Source organism: Leptodactylus fuscus, chromosome 4, assembly GCF_031893055.1.
Source record: "Leptodactylus fuscus isolate aLepFus1 chromosome 4, aLepFus1.hap2, whole genome shotgun sequence".
NCBI lineage: Eukaryota > Metazoa > Chordata > Amphibia > Anura > Leptodactylidae > Leptodactylus > Leptodactylus fuscus.
This window is the reverse complement of record NC_134268.1, coordinates 61,859,592-61,880,914: the sequence shown is the minus strand read 5'-3', so window position 1 is coordinate 61,880,914 and position 21,323 is coordinate 61,859,592. Positions and strand designations below refer to the sequence as shown.

At 44.3% G+C, this 21,323-nt stretch overlaps 2 protein-coding genes across 2 annotated transcripts in view; one reads left to right on the top strand and one right to left on the bottom strand.

Annotated features, from left to right (window-relative positions):
* The window catches only part of SPIDR (scaffold protein involved in DNA repair), a 304,656-nt gene extending 290,219 nt beyond the window's left edge, over positions 1 to 14,437 (top strand). Inside the window, exons 15-20 of the mRNA XM_075270511.1 lie at positions 767 to 971; positions 1,225 to 1,371; positions 9,556 to 9,649; positions 10,729 to 10,843; positions 11,465 to 11,518; positions 14,243 to 14,437. Coding sequence (XP_075126612.1) covers positions 767 to 971; positions 1,225 to 1,371; positions 9,556 to 9,649; positions 10,729 to 10,843; positions 11,465 to 11,518; positions 14,243 to 14,371 — 744 coding nt within the window. The 3' untranslated portion in view covers positions 14,372 to 14,437. The remainder of the gene's footprint in view (positions 1 to 766; positions 972 to 1,224; positions 1,372 to 9,555; positions 9,650 to 10,728; positions 10,844 to 11,464; positions 11,519 to 14,242) is intronic.
* A 1,193-nt stretch (positions 14,438 to 15,630) lies between these two features.
* On the bottom strand, positions 15,631 to 17,554 carry CEBPD (CCAAT enhancer binding protein delta). Its single transcript, XM_075270494.1, has one exon. It carries the CDS (start codon positions 17,436 to 17,438, stop codon positions 16,572 to 16,574), a length of 867 nt encoding a protein of 288 aa, XP_075126595.1. The 5' UTR covers positions 17,439 to 17,554; the 3' UTR covers positions 15,631 to 16,571.
* Positions 17,555 to 21,323: the final 3,769 nt, after the last annotated feature.

Here is a 21,323-nt window from a genome sequence, read left to right as displayed (position 1 = left end):
CTTAGGCTGGTCTTACACGACTGTAGTTTAAGACCGCAATAGACCATTTGCAGACACATTATAGGACATTTATAGGACATGTCCGTAATAGCCGTAATTCACGGCACTGCACAGACTCGCCCATAGAACTCTATGGGCGAGTGCAGCAGCTTACGGGCATCTGCGGAGTCTATGTTGATGATCAGCAACTAGTGGACTGTAAAAGCATTACGGTTGTGTAAGACCAGCCTTAAAGGTAAACTCCTATCTATACCTCATACTATGGCACACCGCTACAAAGACAACCTTCACCCCTGTCCATGTGCAGGATTATGACATCATAGAGGGAAACCCTAATAAGATTTATTTTACAAAAAACTTATCTCTATGAGACATCCCCTTTAATGACTTCAGATCAACGTATTTAACGGATTAATGGATTTTTGCATGAAGAAAAAGAAATCAGGATTTGGTGACATGTCCAGGATGTGTGGTTTTGGTAATATTTTTGCACTCTGTATTCACTAAGACTAGGTTCACACTAGCGTTTGATTTCCATTTGGAGTTTCCATCTCTGAATCCTCTTAAAAATGTAGAGAGAAAAGTCCTAGAAGCAAGACTTCTCTCTCCATTTTTCTGCTTTTTTTGTGCAGAAACCCAGCGGACCACATTATATTCTATGAGGTCTGTGGGTAACCACTTTTTAAGCGGACCCGACGAACAGAGAGCTGAATGCTAGTGTGAACCTAGCATAACAATGTTTTATTTGTTTTGCTTGAAATTCTAGATCCAAAGTAACCTTCCCAGACAGAAAGACTTATGGCTGTATGTGACAGACCCCACTCTCCAGGGGGCATCCGAGACCTCCAGGAATCCTAGAGTCCTGACTGCTTCTGTTTTACCATCTTGTGCTTTGGACAAAACACTAGAAAAAAACTTTTCTGAGAAGATTCCTTGCAGTATATTTTTTAAGGATGCAGTAAAAGAAAATGGTAAGTAGCATGTGAATATGGAATATAATCAGAATAGTTCTATGGTGTTGGGACTTCACTTCATGTCATATGTATTCTGTGTATGAGTAATATTAGTAAGAATATAATTTATCTTAAAGCCTATATGGCTTGCATACTTGAGTAAATTGTCTCTATTGTCTTTACATATAGTCCTGTCATTCAGGAGTTAACCTGCTGTCATTTTGGATGATTGTGATGTACATAGTACTATCTGAAATATTTTTATTGGCAGGCGGGATCATTTGTGTTGAGCGCACAGTCCTCTCTTTACAAAAGCCCCTTTTATCCTGCACTTTTGGCATTAGCAAGCTACCCGGCCCTGTCAGACTAGATGAACTGGATTCTTCAACTGAGGCAAATACACTGTGCACCGTAAAAGGTTGGTACAAAAGGAAAATACCAGGCATATGTCATCTAGCCCTTTTCATTTTCAGAGTTACGGTATATGTTTAGATACGCTGAACAAATAGTTGTATATACAGTGTAAGGAATGGCTGCTTTTACTTAAGATTGCATCTGAAAAATAAGTAAGACACAGACTATCTGTATATGGTCACTCATAAGGCTATCCATACACTTTTGGTTTAATGTCATCTAAACTTGTAAGCAGTGTATGGCGGTCCTGAGTTGCGCTGTCTGCAGATGTCAGAGGAAAAAGGATCGAGCTGTTGGATTTTAACATGTCCATTCATTTTATACTTAAGGGAAATAAGTCACTAGCAAGACGTATCTGGCAGCCGCTTTCTCCCATTCTCCATTGAGATCACATAAATGCTTCAGATCCAAACTGAGTATGCATGCGTATTAGGGAAGGTAGGGTTAAAAAGAGTAAGCTAATAAGCATTCACACCACAGCTAAGTTGTATGGCCAGCTTAAAGGGGTTTTGCAGCTATAGATACTTATTACCTATCCACAAAGGTGTGAGATCACTGGGGGTCTGATGGCTGGGATCCCAAAAGTTCCCTGGCATCATTCCTGTGAATAAAGTACCAGTGCTCTTGTGCGTCCAGTGCCCCATGCACTTCTATGGGGCTTCTAGAGATTCCAGTTGCAAAGACCCATAGAAGTGAATGGAGAATGGGTGCGGGGAGGCTTCATGGGGACGTTTGGGCCTCTATTCTCCTGATGGATGTGGATACATGTCTGTAGAGTCAGATGTGTAAATAAGGTAGTTTGTGCATTCAAAGGATACCTTCAACTCCTGGAGACTGCTCTTGCCACTCATTGGGTGTTGGGTCATTTCATAGCATTTGGAGGATAAACCCCAGGGCCTGAGGCTGCGCAGACAGAAGAAGGGAGGGGTCCGAGTGACAAAAGCGCTTCTCTGTCAGCTGACAACACTAACTTCCTTATTTGCATATTACTCCAATGTTATTTCTCTAGAAAAGTGACATACATAACAGAGGTATGTTGTTTACCACGGTCATGTGCTCTGTAATGTGGTAGTGACAAATGAATACACTTGGAGGAAGGCGATAGATTCCCTTTAAGTTCTGATCATAAAATCTCCAGATAGCACATAGATTACATATAATAGGTGTTCTTAGTAACAAGTGTACACTGCATTACCAGTCTACGGACTCTATAAGGAATAACTGACTGCTGTGCTATTCTTGCTAACAAAAGTGGCTGAACCCTTAATGGCGGCTCCTAATGTCAATGTCAGCTGAGCTTAAGTCCTGTTTATTTAGGTTATATAGCATGGAGATGTTATGTTTTCTCACCCAGTAATGTACAACTGGTCATGTACTGGTAAATCTAAAGTTGTAGCAATAGCTCAATGTTTAGTCAGTAGGTTTATATACTCAAGCCCACTCATAAGTTTACAATAAGGGGGTGTGGAGGGGGCCTGCTGGGCCAGATTCAGGTTCTGGGGATAATATCACTCCTTAAGGAGAGATCACCTTCTCGGGCGTATAGAGTCTTACAAAAGCCTTTTTCGCTCCACTGGGGGATTATGGAAAAAATAAGCCATAAAGGCTTGTTGAAAAAGTCGGGTATGATGTTTAAGGGGGCTGCCCCTAGAGGGCAGCAGGCAGAGACACTGTTTTCCTATCCGATTCAGACATTTGCAGACACACGACAACACAGTAGATACTCCTGATTTATAATAGACCTGCATCATATAAATCAGCCAAATCCTCCACTAGTGTAGGAGATATGGAGACTGGTGTTGAAAACATCGCTATTCATAAATCTCCAAATCTCCCCATTTTTTTTTTGTCCTTATTTTGTAGAGACATTTAGGAGCCATTAGTAAGTTGCAGATCACCATTTAGCAAATAGGTTATTCTCCAGTATATTACTAGTAGAACTTCCTTCCATTAAGGGCAGGAATATTCTGCATCTTTCAGAGCTGATTTGTTATGGTGTGGCGTAATTCTTATTGGTTTGAAATTAAAAGGAAATTTTCATCAACACATGAAACCAGCCATATATTGGTCAATAAGTCAGAGCAGAAGTCAAAGTCTGTCAATTATGTTTCTTTACCTTATTGATATATTGATATTTTCCTCCCACTTGAACATGCTGATATGGTCGGCTTTTTTAAAAGCTATCTCAAGAGCAACAAGCAGTATACGAGAGCCGTACTTCTAGGTCAAAAGTGACCACTGCAATAATGCAAAAAAATGTCAATATCTCTAGAAGTAAAGCAGTGACCAGCTTCAGCTGTCATGTGCTGTATACAATACTATATAGGTCAGTGATTGGCTGCAGCTTTGACATGGGGTATATGGGCACATCATCACTGCAGCCTAGTAAACAAAGCTGAGCGGTGTGGGAGTGAACAGGGGGGTAAAGCTTCTTTTCCTATTGCATCACAGTTCCTGGGAATCGCTAACTCCATGAATGTGTCAGAAAACCCTTTACATCTCTCTAGAGATTTATGCTATCGAGTTTTCCCCTAACCATATTTATAGAGAATTATAATTGAACAGTCTTGCTGATATAATTAAAAATTAGCAGAGTTTTAAAGAGTTTCTCTAACCATCTTAGTGATGACAGTCTTTTGTCTTGATCTTTAAAACTCTGCAAAATTTTGAATCCTATTAATATTATAAATGTGAAAGTTTGTGAGTTTTTGGGTTTGTGAGTTTGTATGTTTGGATGTTCGGATGTTTGTTCCTCAATCACTGAAAAACCGCTCCACCAATTTGGCTCAAATTTTCCACAAACATAGTTACTACACTGGATTGCGCAAAAGGCTACTTTTCGTCACAATAACGCACATACGTTTTTCCCACAACCCACTTCAAACATCCAACTCACATCACCATCTCTGCAAAATCACACACTTTGGCCCATAGCAAGCCCCTAAACTTCACATTCCTCTCTACAACCTAGCCCCTAACCACACACAATCACATTCACATATACTTCAGCACTTTCACACTCACCTTCACCATCCTGCAGGAGCCGACCTGTTTCACTCTCCGGCTCAGCCATCTTTACCGACCCCCACCACTGGGAGGATCCGCAGCTCCGCCCACCAGACTACTCCAGTCTCTTCACACACTGTCACGAACATGGCGGCTGGCCGCATGGTTCCATATGCCGCTCATATGCCGGCTGCCACACATTGCCTCAGGCCGGCATACCATACAGCAGTGGAACCCGGCCGAACACGGCCAGCCGCACGTAACCCCCGTACTAATCGGCTTGGAACACAGACGCCTCGGGTAACACCATGCATGACTGCTGAAGCTGCAGCCGCGACACACACAGCTCCCCGGCATCATCATGGTAAGTGTTGTGGGGACACTGATCGGCAGGTTGCTTAGCGGAGGCGGGGATTACAACAGGTGGTGTGTAATGGGGGGGGGGGGGGAGGTGGTAGTGGTTAGGGAGGGGTTCTGCTGGGGGAAAAATGGTACCCCCACCACTGGGAGGATCCGCAGCTCCGCCCACCAGACTACTCCAGTCTCTTCACACACTGTCACGAACATGGCGGCTGGCCGCATGGTTCCATATGCCGCTCATATGCCGGCTGCCACACATTGCCTCAGGCCGGCATACCATACAGCAGTGGAACCCGGCCGAACACGGCCAGCCGCACGTAACCCCCGTACTAATCGGCTTGGAACACAGACGCCTCGGGTAACACCATGCATGACTGCTGAAGCTGCAGCCGCGACACACACAGCTCCCCGGCATCATCATGGTAAGTGTTGTGGGGACACTGATCGGCAGGTTGCTTAGCGGAGGCGGGGGATTACAACAGGTGGTGTGTAATGGGGGGGGGGGAGGTGGTAGTGGTTAGGGAGGGGTTCTGCTGGGGGAAAAATGGTACCACAGGGCCGAGGGTGCGTAGAAGGGGGGGCCCAGATTGCACATGTGGAAGGGGGGGGGGGGGTTACGGTCACCGGAGTCACGGGTGGCTGGTGCTGGGGGAAGGGGGAGATGTAGGAGGTCACTGTAATCTCTATATGGGGGGAGGGGCAGGGCCGGGGACACAGGTAGCGGGAAAGAGGGGGGGCCGAGGCGCAGCAGCAAGGCCGTTGACTCCCGACCCACCATCCTGTAGGAGGGCCCGCCGCAGCTGCAAGGAAAGGGACGTGGGGGGCCACGGGCCGCGCTGCAGGTGGCTCACGCCAGGGTCAGGGGGGCTGCGGAGGAAGTCGCGGGTAGGAGGCGACAACAAACTGAGGGCAGAGATGGGGGAACAAGAAATATAAGCAGTTCACCGCCACCGCCAACCCGTAGACGAAGTCGCGGGTAACTGCTAGTTATTTATATTTGCAAAAATGTTTCATTTATAACTCTTTACAAATGTAGATAGGATTATATTCATGGGAAATCCCCTTTAAAGTTTGATAGACTAGAATCACAGATTTTCTGTCTCTATCGTAGACAGATGAGTAACGCTGAATTATGGTCACATGAAAGTGGTCTAAACATGAGCAGAATATTTTCATCATTAAATAAAAGCACATCAGAATTTGCCCAAGCAGTAGTGGGGGAGAACAGCTCGCAGAGACATCACATCATTGCATGTTCCATTACTTGACATTACCTGTCTCCCCACTGTAATCCATTGTAGAGCCTGGTATCATCAAGTGTGTGATGCTAGGATCAAGTTTAAGGTGGTCAGGCCCCGCCAAGGCCGTCTATTACTTATAGCAACCAAGCCAAACAAAATGACTCATCTCTTGACTACCTATTACTTTGGGTTCTAGACACATAACGCCACAATGGGTTTATCAGCACTGTATATGGGCCTATACTTCATATACACTATTTACATCACACATTAGAGAGTAATAACCTGCCTACATGTATAAGAACTAACATCCCCGTTGGTGGGGTTCTCAATTTCCCGGACGCTTTTTAAGATGATTACTGAGGCAGAATGACTTTCCTTACTTGTTGGCGTCTGTGTTTAATGTTGCTCCAGACCTGCAATTAGAACTGGTTAGATAAATGGTGTCAGGGCAGAGCTGCCAGTGTCGTGCCAATTAGTAGGGCTAATTACCCACTTACACATCACAAATCCTGCCTGCTGCACAGCACAGGCTTTTCCATTTCATACGGTAAGAATCAGAGAAATCCAATCCCAATGTTTTCTGTTATGTAATATATACAACCTTACGTTGACTCACAATATAGCTTGTCTGGCTCCAGGGATCATTACTGTCACTGTGTGTCTGGTCGCTTTCGAAGTACGTGCTGGGGCAGCTTATTGACACTTATTGTAAGCCGAGTTGTACAGTATATAGTATAGACTGTCTTACCAGGCTGTGATGAGGAATAAACAGTCATAGGAGGATTCATTCCCAGTCACTGCCCATTCCTTTGGTGCATTTAAGTGAGCAGATCATTGCTACTCTGGGGACAAACAATTTAATTCCTTCCCATACAGTTTGCATTTGTCAGCAATACATTACCCTGTGTTAGACCTCACTAACTTCTTGTGTAGATTTACATGGACAAGTTCCTAGGAATGACCGTGTCTATGAGTAATTGTTCCTGCTAATTGGCCCAATAAGGCTGCTTAAAGGAACTTTAATGGGGTTGTCAGGGATTCCATCCTTAGGATAGGCCATAATGATCTAATTGCTGGGAAAGGGGGGCAACAGTTGGCCCCCACATAGACCAGATGTTTGGGCTGGCATTTGAACCCCACTGTATGCAATGTATGAAGCAAATGGCTCTGTACACTGTATAGTGACTAGGCAGTATTACTGTATCTCAGCTATCCTTGACTTCACAGCCAGCGAGCCCACGCTGATCAGATATTTATGGCCTATTCTAAGGATAGACCAACAGACGTTTCCTCAGTACTATCACAGAATATACAAAGACCTTGGGTGGAACTCAATAACCTCAAGTGTGCTTCCTATTTCTGGAAAAGAGAAAATAAAAGTGACACTACAACAGAATATACTATATTGTTTCAGATTGATGTAAAATAAGTGTTTTTTTTCCTATGCCTTAAAGGGAATGTGGCAATAAAAAAGCATTCTCATCTGCCAGCAAAATGGAATAGGTCAGGAAGAACTTAGATGATTGATATATTGTTTTGTGCAAAATATTCCTTGTAAAATGTATTATATTTATTCAAATCTCTTCTCAGTCACATCCATAGAAGTCCAGTGGACGGTCTCACTCAGTGACTCACATTTATCAGTGTAAGGTGCCAGAGATGCGGAAGCCAGCTTTGCAATCTGATTATATACTAGCCTCTGCCCGCGGCTTTGTTTGCGTGTTGTTGGCGTCGTTGATTCACCTTTATTTAGCAAATTGTGGCCAGCGATGGTTCGTCTGCTCCAGCGTTTTGGCAGCTCTCAAGCTGACCTGCTGCTGAACTCGTTCCTCGTGCTGTGCCTGTGATTGTTCCGGCATCTCAGCAGCTCGCTGGGACGCCATATAATGAGCGTGTTGTTGGCGTCGATGATACGCCTGCTTCAGCAGCTCTCAGGTTGGCCTACCGCTGAACTTGTTCCTCGCACCGTGCCCGTGATTGTTCTGGCATCTCAGCAGCTCACTGGGACGCCATATAATGAGTGTGTTGTTGGCGTCGATGATTCCTCTGAGCTCCGCTTGAGAAGTCTGTTGACTTCTGGCTACCTTCATAGCTCTTGTTGTTTTAGAATTTTGGGACAAATTAGATTTTCTTTTTCCAGGCATGTTAAAATTGGCAAACTGCCAATTTGGATTAAAGGTGTTTTCTAGAGATGAGCGAGTAGTGTTCGGATCAGCCGATCCGAACAGCACGCTCCATAGAAATGAATGGAAGCACCTGGTACTTCCGCTTTGACGGCGGCCGGCCGCTTAACCCCCTGCGTGCTGGCTACGTCCATTCATTTCTATGCGAGCGTGCTGTTCGGATCGGCTGATCCGAACACTACTCGCTCATCTCTAGTGTTTTCCCATTCAGCGTGTCAGCAAGACCTGGAGATGATCAGATAATATGCAAATGCATGTACACAATGGACCATAGGGTTAGATGTGTGTTTACATAAAGAGATGACAGCCCTGGCTGTATCAGAACCTGAGATAAGCTGCTGCAAGGGCAGTTTAATATAGTTTGTGAACATAAATTCATAACAGATGTGAAGCCAGGTCATTTACTGGGATAAAAAGTAGCCTATGTTTTAATCGAAGATACAAACTATCTATGTGTATCTAATGCGAATTTCATCTAAATCCGTTCAGCCGTGATTGAGGAACAAACACAGAAACATACAAACTTTCACATTTATAATTTTAGTAGGATTGCGCTCAGTACCATTTTTGCTAGTTGCAACTGAAAGCAGTTGACTGTCAGCAGTCTCATAGTAGATTAGCTGACCCCCACAAAGAAAGATAGGAGTTTTAGTTTTGAGAAGACCTCGGTTCTACTGTTTAGAGATATGTACACATTATCTCCACTATTGTCCAGCTTGTGACCAAACAGGATCAGCTGGGTGCAAGGAAGTGACATCAGCACAAGAAACAGCAGTAACAGGAGAAAAGTCCAGCACACCTTTCATCCAATAAAAGTGGAACGTTTATTTGAGGCAATTAAATCCACATACACACAGGAACACTACTGCGTTTTGGGCAGACACTGTACTTAGTCATAGTGATACTGTAGTTTTCAATGCCTCAGATACAGACTCCGCGTGTGCTGGACGCTCCTACTGTTGAGGATTTTCCAATTAATGCATTTATAATAAGAAAAATACATATTTGTAAATAACCTGTAATAAATATATCCCACAATGTTACATAGACAGCTCCTAGGCAGACCTGTGTGCGGCCTCTTCCTGCAGTCATGTATTACTCTGTATTATGCTCACCATTTCTTCAGTTCCCTGGACTGCTTGTAGTAAGTACTGGGAATCGATGACCAGTCAATAGCATTGTTGTAGTGTAGACAGTAGTCCTCTGGTACCTTTGTTGTTGGCAGGTTGCTCTTGCCATTGTCTTCTGCCATACCTGTGTTTCCAATGTGTACCATCAGTCTTATGTCTATCTTTATGATTATTTTATGTAGTATGATCATATATAATATGTAACATCATATGATAATTTAGTAATTATCTGATATGTAAATTATATATATATTTTTTTCTATAGGAATAGTTATTGGAGTGAATGAGAAAGAATCATATTCTTGGCCCGTGTGTAACCGCTGTGGAAGCAATAAACTTCGGCCATTGACCCAAAAACGGTAATGTTTCTTAGGTTACAGAAGTAGTGCACTGTTTGTATTGCTTCTTATTGCTGCCATTGTATGAAGTATAAATCTGAGCTTACCCGCAAATATTATTATAATGTATACAGTATAGAAATATATAGTAACAACTCCTTCTTCTTTCCCATACACTTTTGATATATGAAATTTTTTTTATTCAGTCCATTTTTATTCCTTGGTCTTTCTCAGTTTTTGCGAATGAATGAATTATTTATAGCAGGTTCAATATTCACTTTACAATCAATACTCGTGGTCAGAGATAAACGGGTGCTGCGCTGTCACCTCACAGTGGAATTTGAGCCTTTCTTAATGTTTTTTTTCAGGACAAACTGGGGCTCTAGCCCAATACATGCGGTGCCAGCTGCACTACAGCAGTGTCTCATGTAGAAGATCAAAGATGGTGTCATGATGAATGCTTTGGGACATGGATGAGTAAATGTTCCCCATTGTGACAGTGGCACCAGAACGGCAGAGTGTCAGTTCTCTTGCACCATGTATATCATGTGGAATGAGAAATGTCTGTCTTTACTGGATGTCTCACAGACTGCTCACAGCAAGACATCATCCTGGGTGTACCTACTTAGTCCGGGGGCTACACAGGGTTGTCCGGCAGCTGCAGTCCATTATGTGAAGGATTGTTACACTGCAGACAGAACACATTTCAGGGCTTGTGACATTCAGGCCAATACTTGTGTATTATGTGTTCGACAAATTTATATGTAAAATAGGGTTGGGCCAAACACCGCAGCATTTAGGAACCAATCCAGCAAATGTAATTCTTGTGTATCGTCTACTGACGATAGAGATGATGCCAACGGTTGGGAATATTAATTCTTAATAATTACATCAATCGGTTAGCAAGAAGTGTCATTCTGGATATGGAGCGCCAGGGACTTCTGTAAATGTTTCTATGGCAGGCATTTTGCCACCCAGGCTTCCTGAGAAGACGATGATGACAATGTAACTCATGTTATATGTGAAGATTTTGAATGTGTCACATTCTGTCACTGTAGCTAATACAAGCTCAGTCATTTACTTCTTGTTGTTTCCTTCAGATGCCCATTTTATTGCTGTCAGTGCAGTTCAGATGTAAGCTCGCCGGTTATCAGGATGCAACTGGAAGTATTTCTACAATGTCAAGCAAGACCACAATGTAAAGTCAGGTTAAAGGTAAACCGTGGGTAATATTCTACTCATAGGGCAATAGACTGAGGCCCCATTACATTGTCCTGGAAGCTCCAAGTTATACAGATAAGGGCAGTGCAGGTTCCCCAAGCGACTCCCTGAACAGAAACCCGAACCTAGATGCGAACCGGGCCTTAGTGTTAGCTTTAAAGAAACCCATCTACCTCCAACACAAACCTAAATGAGAATTCTGGTCTGCATTTCACTAGAACATTAAACATCAAGTAAACCTGCCAATTTTAGTGGGACTGGATGACCATCTGTTGTATATTACATTGAATTTATATTGAAGTCACACTTTACTGACTACAAATGTTAGTGGAAAAAAAGGTTGGGCATGTTCGATTTCAATATGCCCAATGTTTTTGTTCTTAAAACAGATAAAATGCCAGCAGAGGAGACTTTTGCCTCCCCCCATTGTGAACAAATCCATGTTTGACCAAGCTGAGCAGACATGTATTTGGGGGTCAGAAAGAACCAAGCAGTCCACTGACTGTTATCTGGAGTGCATGGCCACCTTTGGGTACACAATGGTGCTGACAGTGCCGTAGGATGATTAGAAAACTTTTTAAACATTTTTAATCTATGTTTTAATATTTCCTTCAGTTACTTGAAGAAACCATTTCTTCTCTTCTGGGTTCCTGCTCCAGTGAGGATGGGGTATGTCATATAATGTTAATTTTATATTGCTTTATATTGTGACAATCGACTAGCTTTTTTCTTGACGTGGAAGGAAATCATACCATGTTTGTACTGGAACTAACATGACCCACACATTGGATTTATCAATGCACTTAAAGGGGTTTTAAAGGCCAAAAATACTGATGACTTATCATAAGGATAGGTCATCAATATGAGATTGGTGGGAGACTGACACCCGGCACCAACACACTTGAATTGTTCTTAGCAGCCAATAGAGCAGGAAGCAGACAGCGCTGTTCTCTGTGTAGTGAATAAATCAAGTATCCACAGCTTAGCTCCCATTTAGGGGCGTTCACACTACTGTCGGTGTCCGACAGGTAGTGTCCGCTCCTAGTGTCCGCTCAAAATCTGTCACGGACATTAGGAGCGGACACTAGCTGTGTCCGTGACACCTGTCATTTATTTAAATGGGCATCGGGTGCGTTCTTTTGCACTCCGTGCCTGTCCTTCACTGTCCGCATGTAAAGATGTCCGACTTCTCAAGCGGACAGAAAAACCTGACATATAGGGTTCTTCTGTCCGCTTGAGAAGTCGGACATCTTTACATGCGGACAGTGAAGGACAGGCACGGAGTGCAAAAGAACGCACCCGATGCCCATTTAAATAAATGACAGGTGCCACGGACACAGCTAGTGTCCACTCCTAATGTCCGTGCCAGATTTTGAGCGGACACTACCTGTCGGACACCGACGGTAGTGTGAAAGCCCCCTTACATCAATGGGAGCTGATCCGCATTATCCTGGTCTGACCACTACATAGAGAACACAGCTGTCCGCTTCCTGCTCAATAGTGTCTTCTCTGTAAATTCTCTGGATGGCAGGCTCTCACCACTAGGATATTGATCACTTATCTTTAGGATAGGTCATCAATGTTTTTAGCACAAAAAATTCCTTTAAGAAAGTTATTTTGGTGTAATTATATTGAGAAATAGAATTTGGCAGGTAAAGCCCTCGTGGAAATAAAGAAAGTGCTGCTTAAAAGTCAACCAACATTGACCATGACTTGCTTCTGCTTACTACAGCAGTGGTGGGTACATTCTGTCATTGTGCAGTAGCTGCACAGTATCCCCCAATAGATGCGCGCTATATACAGTATGTTACATTACAGGTTCCTTAGGTTAGTAAATAATCTCCCCTATTGGGCTTTTCACTATTTAGGCCAAAGCCCCACATTGTGGAAATGCAGCTTTATTTGTTGTTGCAGATTTTTCTGCAGTTTATTGAGCCAAAGTCGGGAGTGGATTGAGCAGAAGGTAGAAGTATAAGAACATCCTAGATATATCCCATTCGTTTAGTAACCATTCTTGACTTTGGCTCAAAAAAAACCCAAAACAACAAAATCTGCAACAAAAAAAAGCTGTCTCTCCACAATTGGGGAGCTGCAGATGATTCCAGAAATGAAACGGTGTGCGGCAGCGGACAATAAGTTTCTTTATAGCCCCTATGGGATGTATTCACTGAAATGCTGTAAACTGTGTAGCTGTATCTGTAGATCAGTGGTGAAATATTATCTATGTAAAGAAGAGACTACTCTGGTACATTGCAGGGTGATCCTACTGCAATGATGTAACAGGTTGTCATAATGACATCATGGAATCAAATGAAGTGAGAGAGAAGGATCACACAGGTGACAGGCAGCCAGTTAACATACCGTAATATAGTGAGATGTGTGCACTATGTGCTGAGGTTATTTCATATTAGGACTTATTCACATGACAGTGAAAAACATGTTGACTTCAATGTGTCTATTCACTGTCTCCTTTCTTGGACTGTTTCTTTTTTTTTAATTTTTTTTTTATAAAAGCCATGCTCTATCTTCGTCCGTTTTCACTGACATGTGGACACAATAGAAATCAATGGATCTGTTTTCATCGGATGTAAAACGAATTGACATTCATTTTATGTCCATGATAAAAGGATCAGTGAGTTGGGTCAAAAAAACAAGACCGATGAAATTCATCCATTTCTTCACTGACCTGTAAAAACTGATGTCAAGCGGATGACCCTCGGCCATCAAAACCGGAAAAAAGAAATGGATGCCAAATGGTTATTAAAAATGGACATGGCTGTGGGATGTGTCAAAAACTTTGCTGTCATGTGAATAAGGCCTTAGATTGGGACTACACAGCAAACATTGCCCTGACTGCTTCACTGATGTATGTGAATGGAGCCACATTGCGGCCCTGACTTCTAGTTGCCAAGAATCTAGCAGTGCTTTGTTTTCTGACTGTTATCGTGGTCGCAGCATCCTCCGTGTCACATTCACTCCATTCACTTATATTAGCAGAGGGGGTCACAGCAATCTTTGGATGTGAGAATGGAGTATTTGCTATTTGGAGTATTTGCCATTGCTGGGTATTTTACTCCATAGTGTACATGGAAAAAGAGGTAATGTGCTAATAGTAATGAGCAGTGTTAGTGGTGTAACCTTTGCTAGCAGTAATGACCATTCACTGATAAGCAGCAGGGTGACAATATGGAAAGAAATCTCATTGACTTATCAGCGGCAGACATTGTATAATAATGCGGCAGGTTCTTGGCTCACCTGCACTCAACTGTCTGGGCTGTAAAAGCCTCATAAACTGGGAGAGGTATTTGCTGCACGATTTTTATCTCAGTTATGTGCTGCTTTGAACAGAATGTACAGTGCTGTTTGCTGAGCACACATGCCTTTTATCTGCAGCGCTATGAGGTGAGTGCTGTCCTGGGGAAGGAGCTGGGCCCAGTCCATTGCTACGTCCAGTGTGTGAGCAGCATGGCGAGGCTGGAGGAGATCAGACTACTACAAGCTGGATCCAGAGAAGATCAATGATCAGAGGACTTTGCTCCTGGTATTATGTGTACAGAAATGACAATGTAAATTAAAGCCATTTTCCTATGTTCACTTCTGTCTGCTGTGTTTTCTTGCTAGCTGAACCTTGCATATGGATAAAACTGTTATGGCGGCAACTACCATATATCCACTGTCACTGAGCTTTCTCACTGAGATATGGAAACTGCTGAACAGACTGTGTTAAAGGGATATTACTAGGATAGGTCATCACTGTATGACCGCTGTCCAACCTCTGGGATCCCCACTGATCATGAGAAAGAATACCGCACTGCACAATGATGTCACCCAGCTGTCCCACTCACTATAACGGGGAAGGGTTGGCAGCACCATGGCCCTTCATTCTCAGGATAAGTGGGGACCCCCTGATCATATATATGGTATACCCCAGTGATATGGGATAAGAATACCCTTTAATGATAGAAGACAATGACTAAATGCACTGTGTACCTGAAGCCCAGTAATCAGAAAGACACTTGTGGGTCAGTAGTCACTGACTATTATGGCAAGCTACATTATGAGGTGACACTCAACACAAGATATACAGCTGTTCACATTGTACTTCTAACACAGATCTGTGTGTAGGGGGGGAGGGAGAGTTTATAGTCACCAGACTCTTACCTAATAGAGCACTGAAGAACATTGTCTAGTAAAGTGGCTGATAAGAGAGTATTAACATAGTTTGTGGCAAATTAAAATTTTAAGACATTTTTTTTTTATTAACCCTTATGCTAGAAAGCTTCACATGTTCACTGCTTAGGACTGTCACGTGACAACTTTTGACACTTTAGTCCCTTTATCAGAATTGTGCTGGTGGATATGTCCACCACATGTTATTGTGAAGACATGTGATACAGACTGCACCCCATATAGAAGAGCAGTGCATGACATAAGAATTCCTGCCTGGTAAGCAGAATATATACAGCCAGGTGTATTCTCCTCCCGCAGGCTCCTATGGCCTGACACAGCCTTATAGTTACTTATTAACCAGAGTAGTAGAGATGCGTGTGTGTAACAAGTGTCATGTGCAGATGTAGGAGAACTGAAATTGTCTTTTAGTTAATAGTGGTTTTACATAGGACTGCAGGTAAACCTGCACAATACTACTGCAGGTGCAAAAAGAGAAAAGACAATGCCAACTCTGCTACATGTGCACTGCACTGTTGTGATAGGAAGTTATTACACTTCACCCCAACCATTGCCCACGTGCATTGGTAAGAAAGCATAGACACAAGAACTGGTGCATTTTACAGTTTTATTTTTAAAAATGCTGTAAAAATGATCATATAAAAAGTTGAGCATGCTCATTCTCTGTCCCTAATATCTACAATACAAAGTCTTTTAAAGTCTGAGAAATCACTTTACAAATGTACCATAGCTGCATCAATACAGGGTATAGAAAACTAAAATTACAAAAATAATTTAAGGAAGGGAAATGTTTTAGCTTTTGTTTTATAGAGAGGAAAAATATATAATAAATTTATAGTTCTTTATTTCCAGGGGGTAGCACTTTATTGGCTACACATTCAATAGAGAAACTGAAGACCAGCACAATTTCTGTTTGGCACTGCCCAAAATGTGCCTTCCCCATACAGTACTTCCAGCTACAGGCTGCTTCAGCCAAGTAAGGCACTAACAGAACATGTCAAATGTTTCTGCTACTGGGATGGCTCCTCATGGGTTCTAGCAGGACAAGTAACAAGGCACTAGACAAGCGACAGGCACTGATGAGAGGGCTCCATGGCAAGCGACAGTCCATGCCCAGGCTACATTCCGTACCACCCAGCATGTGTGCCAGGCTGAAGCCTGTATGTATCAGCTGCGTCACATCCATCAGGTCATATAGAGAAGTGCTGGCACTTTTTAGTTACAATACTTGATAGGAAGCCAGCTCTTTGGCACTTGACTGATACCTTGAATGCCAGAGAGGACAAGGTAAGCTGTCTGGCACACAAGGGGCATTAGAGCCCAAACTCCCAGTCCCTTCTGCAACATATTGGCAACACAGCTTTATTGCACTATAATAATAATAATATAAAACAGTCTGGTGTTGGCTCAGTCTTAAAGTCCCAGCATGTGGGAGGCTGTGCAGAGTCAGCCCTCCCTGCTCACTGGAGCCCTCTGCTGGGCTGAGGTATTCAGAGTTGGGTATCATCACAGTCCTTGTGTTTTTGGCTGCAGGTTACCGGCAGTCTATGCCCCCCAGGCTGGAGAGGAAGGTGCCGGCGGTGGCCGTGGGGGGCAGCTGCTTGAAGAAGTGCCTCAGGTTGGTTAAGTCCCTGGTCAGCATGTCTATCTTTTTGTGCAGCTTCTCGTTCTCTGAGGAGAGCTCGATCAGCTTCTGCTGCATGTCCAGGTTGCGCTTCTTCGCCTTGTCCCGGCTCTTCCTCACCGCTATGTTGTTGCGCTCCCGCCGCTGCCGGTACTCGGGGCTGAAGCGGTCCACGTTCTTTTTGCCCGTCCTGTCTTTGCCGGTGGCTGTGGACGAGGCAGGGGACGGGCAGGCAGAGCTGGCGGCGCTGGAGGGCTCCGGGGAGGTGGGCGGGGTGGGCTGCAGGCTCATGCTGGTCTGGGCACAGGTGGCAATCTGGCAGGGGAGGGAGGACGAGATGTCGCTGTCGCTCCACTCCGGCTCCTTCTTCATGTGGGACACGTGCATCTTGCCCGGGTGCTGCGGGGCCAGGAGACCGCTCAGGTAGTCGCCCCCGCACTCCCCCCGGTCCCCTCCGTTCTTGTGGTTGCTGTTGAACAAGTCCGCAAACAGCTCGTCGTTGCACAGCTCCAGGTTGGGCACCGAAGACATGGAGTCAATGTAGGAGCTGAAGTCTATGGCACTCTCATCATCGTAGATGGCGGGCGCTGCGCTCAGCTCTGCCAGGCTGCTGGCGCTGCTGGTGACCGGGGGCTCCACTTCATCGCACATGGCCCGAGGCTTACAGAGAGCAGGGGAGCTGCCCACTCTCTGCTCGTAGAAGTTGGTGGGCTCCATGCACCAGGCGGCATAGGGAGACACACAGCGCGGCTCCAGACTCATGGATAGGGCGCTCATGTGTATGACGGACGAGGCTCTCGGGATCAGCTGTCACAGGACCGTGCAGTGCGCTCTGTCACCACTGTGTGGCGCTGTAGTATGAGGTGGCTGTAGCTGTGTCTGCTGTCAGTGAGGGCTGAGCGCGCTACAGCTGGATATATACTTCCCGGCTTCCTCCCCGCCTGTCTGACGTCCAGGAGGAGGGGGGCAGAGGCGGCGGCTGCCAGGACTCCGTGTGCGGGGTTGGATTTGCTCCAGGCGCCCTTACCTTCGCGTAACTTAACCCATTCGATACTCGGTGCTGTGGAGGAGAGGGAGGAATCACTAATGCTGTTAGTTATGACTGAAGATTGAGCCCAAATACAGGAGTTCACGTTTACCAACACTCTGGGCTTGTAATGGTAAAAAGTTGTGACAGAGTTACCAAGATTTTCTGTCACTGTTCTAAACAGAGATACTTTCTGCTATGATGTCAGTTCTGTCATATACCACAATATACCCCACCTCTATAAGAAGCCCCTTATGTGAGGAAACACTCTGCTCAGTCAGGCCAGGTAGTAGCTGTTAGTCTGTATTCACATTTGTGTTGGAGTCTCCACTGCAGATTACTTGTGACAGAAACCGGTCAGGAGGGGGCGCAGTGATGGGGGTGCAGCATTAGCACTCACTACCAGGCCCTGGACCCTAAGGGGGGCCCCAAAGATACAAAATATACCACAAATATAAAGGACACAAGGTAGGTTGGGGCTGCATTACAGATTCTGCATTGGGCTCTAAGACTGTCAGACCCCATTATTACGTGTCCGTCATATGGAGAACAGGCAGGGCCATCTACTTCTATGGCTCCTATAATGGAGAAGAATGGCTAAAGTGACCAACACAGATGTGAAGAAAGCCGTCCTGGGATTGATGTGCGGGTCAGATGGCCTGGGGCAGGGCCTGGATGTGGAGTGCGAGGACTCTGGACCGCAGCCCAGTCCCTGTCAGTTCTGAGGAAGAAGGGAAAGCAGTTATGTGTTTTTCAGGGAACTGTAAAGTGGTGAGGAAGATCCCAGACCCTGCTCAAAACACATCTATTCCCAAAGTCCCAATAAACGGCTGAGCATAGAAATGTACAAGTAAGGAGACTATAGCAACAGTGTCAGCATCACACGTGAACCTCCAGCTTATAACTACATTATAACACATGAGTATCAGAATATCAGTAACCCTATGTTATCCCCTTTCACAAACACTGAAGTGTTACTTGTCACTGCTGGGTTTTTTTTTCATTCTGTCTATCGGGGGACAGTGGTGACATGCAGGGAGCATCGTGAGAGCCTCTGATTGAGTCAGAACATGGAGCGGATGGAAGCTTTGGAGAGAGGGGTCCCATCACCTAAGATATTAGGTGGTAACATCCTGCGCTGGACTCCCATTTTCAGGAGAACTACATTGGGTGGGGAACTCACCCATGGGATGAGTAAAGGGAGAAACAAGTACCAACTGTATCAATTGTGGATGGAAAATCTCCATCTTTTCTATATACACAACTGATTGGTCCAGTCACAGAATATGGGCTCTCGCAGGATATCAAGTGGACAACAAATCTTACAACACCTAGGGATACACTGGGACGGTGTCAAAATATGACTTTTAAACAGGACTGTTCATCAACTCCACCAATTCCAGTTCCAATTATTATCAATGACTAGTGCAGCTCCCCTGATTCCAGCAGTGGGAATGTTCTCGCTATCCTCCACCGTTCCTGAGGAGTAAGTGCAGTTAGTTCTGATACCTGATGTGTTATTTAGGATCTGTTATGTCAGCTGGGCGGTGTCAGGAAGGGGAAGACAAGGGGTGTGATTCAGATCTCCAATCAGAGGTAGACAATGTCAGAGCTCAAAATCACACCTGCATGCCTAAGGCTATGTTCACATCTGCATTCGGGTTTCCCTTTGGGGGAATCCACTTGGGGCCACCCTGAATGGAAACTTAATCTGCAGAAAAAAGAATTTACCTTGGGAAACCCGAGGACCCCATAGACTATAATGGAGTCCATGTGGCTTCCACCCGAAAAGGGTAAAAAATATGGAGAGAAAGTTGCTGATTGCAGCGCTTTTCTCTCCGCATTTTTTCAAGCAGAGAAGGGAACGGAATCCCTGAACGTAATACAAGCACTGGTGTGAACCGAGCGTATCACTGACAGCAGAGATTACATAGCATATCAGGCACCCAAACTAACATGCTAAAGATCTTTTTTTTCTGCTGAACTTTGTCACATCTACTTATTCCCATTAATGAATAAACATGCACGCTTGGCTAGTCTAAGTGTCCATAGGTGTCAGGGGTGATAGCTGTCAGCCGAAAAAGTGTCTAGCAGGCATAGTCGGGTTCTGGCCAGCTATTGCTGGATACCATCTCACCATTCCATATGATGTGACTTTCAGAGACTACAGAGTCATGGTTATTGGCAGACAAAGATAAGACAGGTCAGATAAGACAGATTTTACTTGGGTCACTAGGCCATTATACAGCAGTTTAGACTGTTATAGAAATTAGTCAGAAATCTGTACATGTAACTAAATCCTAAATACAGCCCTGCGGTCTGATGTATATGATGTGTAGGTGCTATTGATAAGCATAGGTGCTAGTAGGCAGTCACCTGTAGTGTTCATCCTGGTGGATGTCTGATGGACATGTTATGTACAATGTATAGAGAAATTCCATTACTGTGACACACTCTGACCTTTATTGTACCAGAACGGGTGTGTATATGTAATGAAAAGCACATTATGTTCTACTCTAGAGAACAGTCACAGACAACCTATAGCCGTAATGTATACATTTAACCCCTACCGCTTGTGATGACAGAATAGTCTAACAGATTTCAACACAAAATAGTGAACATGAATGTCATAACATTTAGAAAATATGTAAGATTTGTCACTTTACAGCTGATATTACCTGCATCAAAAAATCCAAATCCGTCATCAGTTTAGTAACAAACCATCAGCAAGGACCCCCACCAGGCTACTGAATCATCTGAATAGTGCTTGAAACAACTGCACTTGTTGCCAAAATAACCCCATTAAGGCTAGGTATACATCGGTGTTGGAGTCTCCGTAGAAGACTCAGCCACAGATTCCGCCAATAATTCCTGCACGGCGCACTATTCTCTCCGTTGGTTTCAGTAAAAAAAAAATGGGGGAAACCTGATAGTTTTAGTGGACAGGTTCTTAAGGGGGCATTCACACGGAGTAACGCGGCGCTGATTCTAGCAGAATAACTCGCGTAAGAATCAGCGCTGCAAAACAGAATCCCATTGACTTCAATGGGTTCCATTAAAGGTGCGTAACACATTGAAATCAATGGATGAAAAAGCCTCCCAATGTGTTACGCACGTTAAACGGAACCCATTAAAGTCAATGGGATTCTGTTTTGCAGCGCTGATTCTTACACGAGTTATTGTGCCAGAATCAGCGCCGCGTTTCAACATGTGAATTAGTGTCCCCTAGTGGTCTTGAACAACGGAGAGCCTGGCGCAAGTGTGAACCTAGCCTAAGATAGGAGATTTCAGCAGAATAAATTTCTGCAACATGTGAATTTCTGCCATGTGTGAATTCATCCTTCTGGAGCTGTCAGCACTCCGTCGGTCATGTATTCTCATCTAGGATAACCCTGTAATAATAGAGGCATATAGAGGAACAATTTGCACTCATAGATCTCCATGGATTTTGACTTAATCCTTAAGCAAGCTGTATTTTCTTATATTAGCCTATATTCATGAGATCATGCTTGAAAAATCGTAATTATAAAAAGGATGAAACAGTCCATGGTACACCTGACCCCCCTTTACAAACGCTGCTCAGACAAATGTGCTGAATGTGGACATAGGAGAAGACTGCTATCATAGGGGTTCTT

What these genes read in the sequence shown, in the direction of transcription:
- CEBPD (XM_075270494.1), bottom strand. Translation starts at nt 17,438, where the DNA reads ATGAGCGCCCTATCCATGAGTCTGGAGCCGCGCTGTGTGTCTCCCTAT.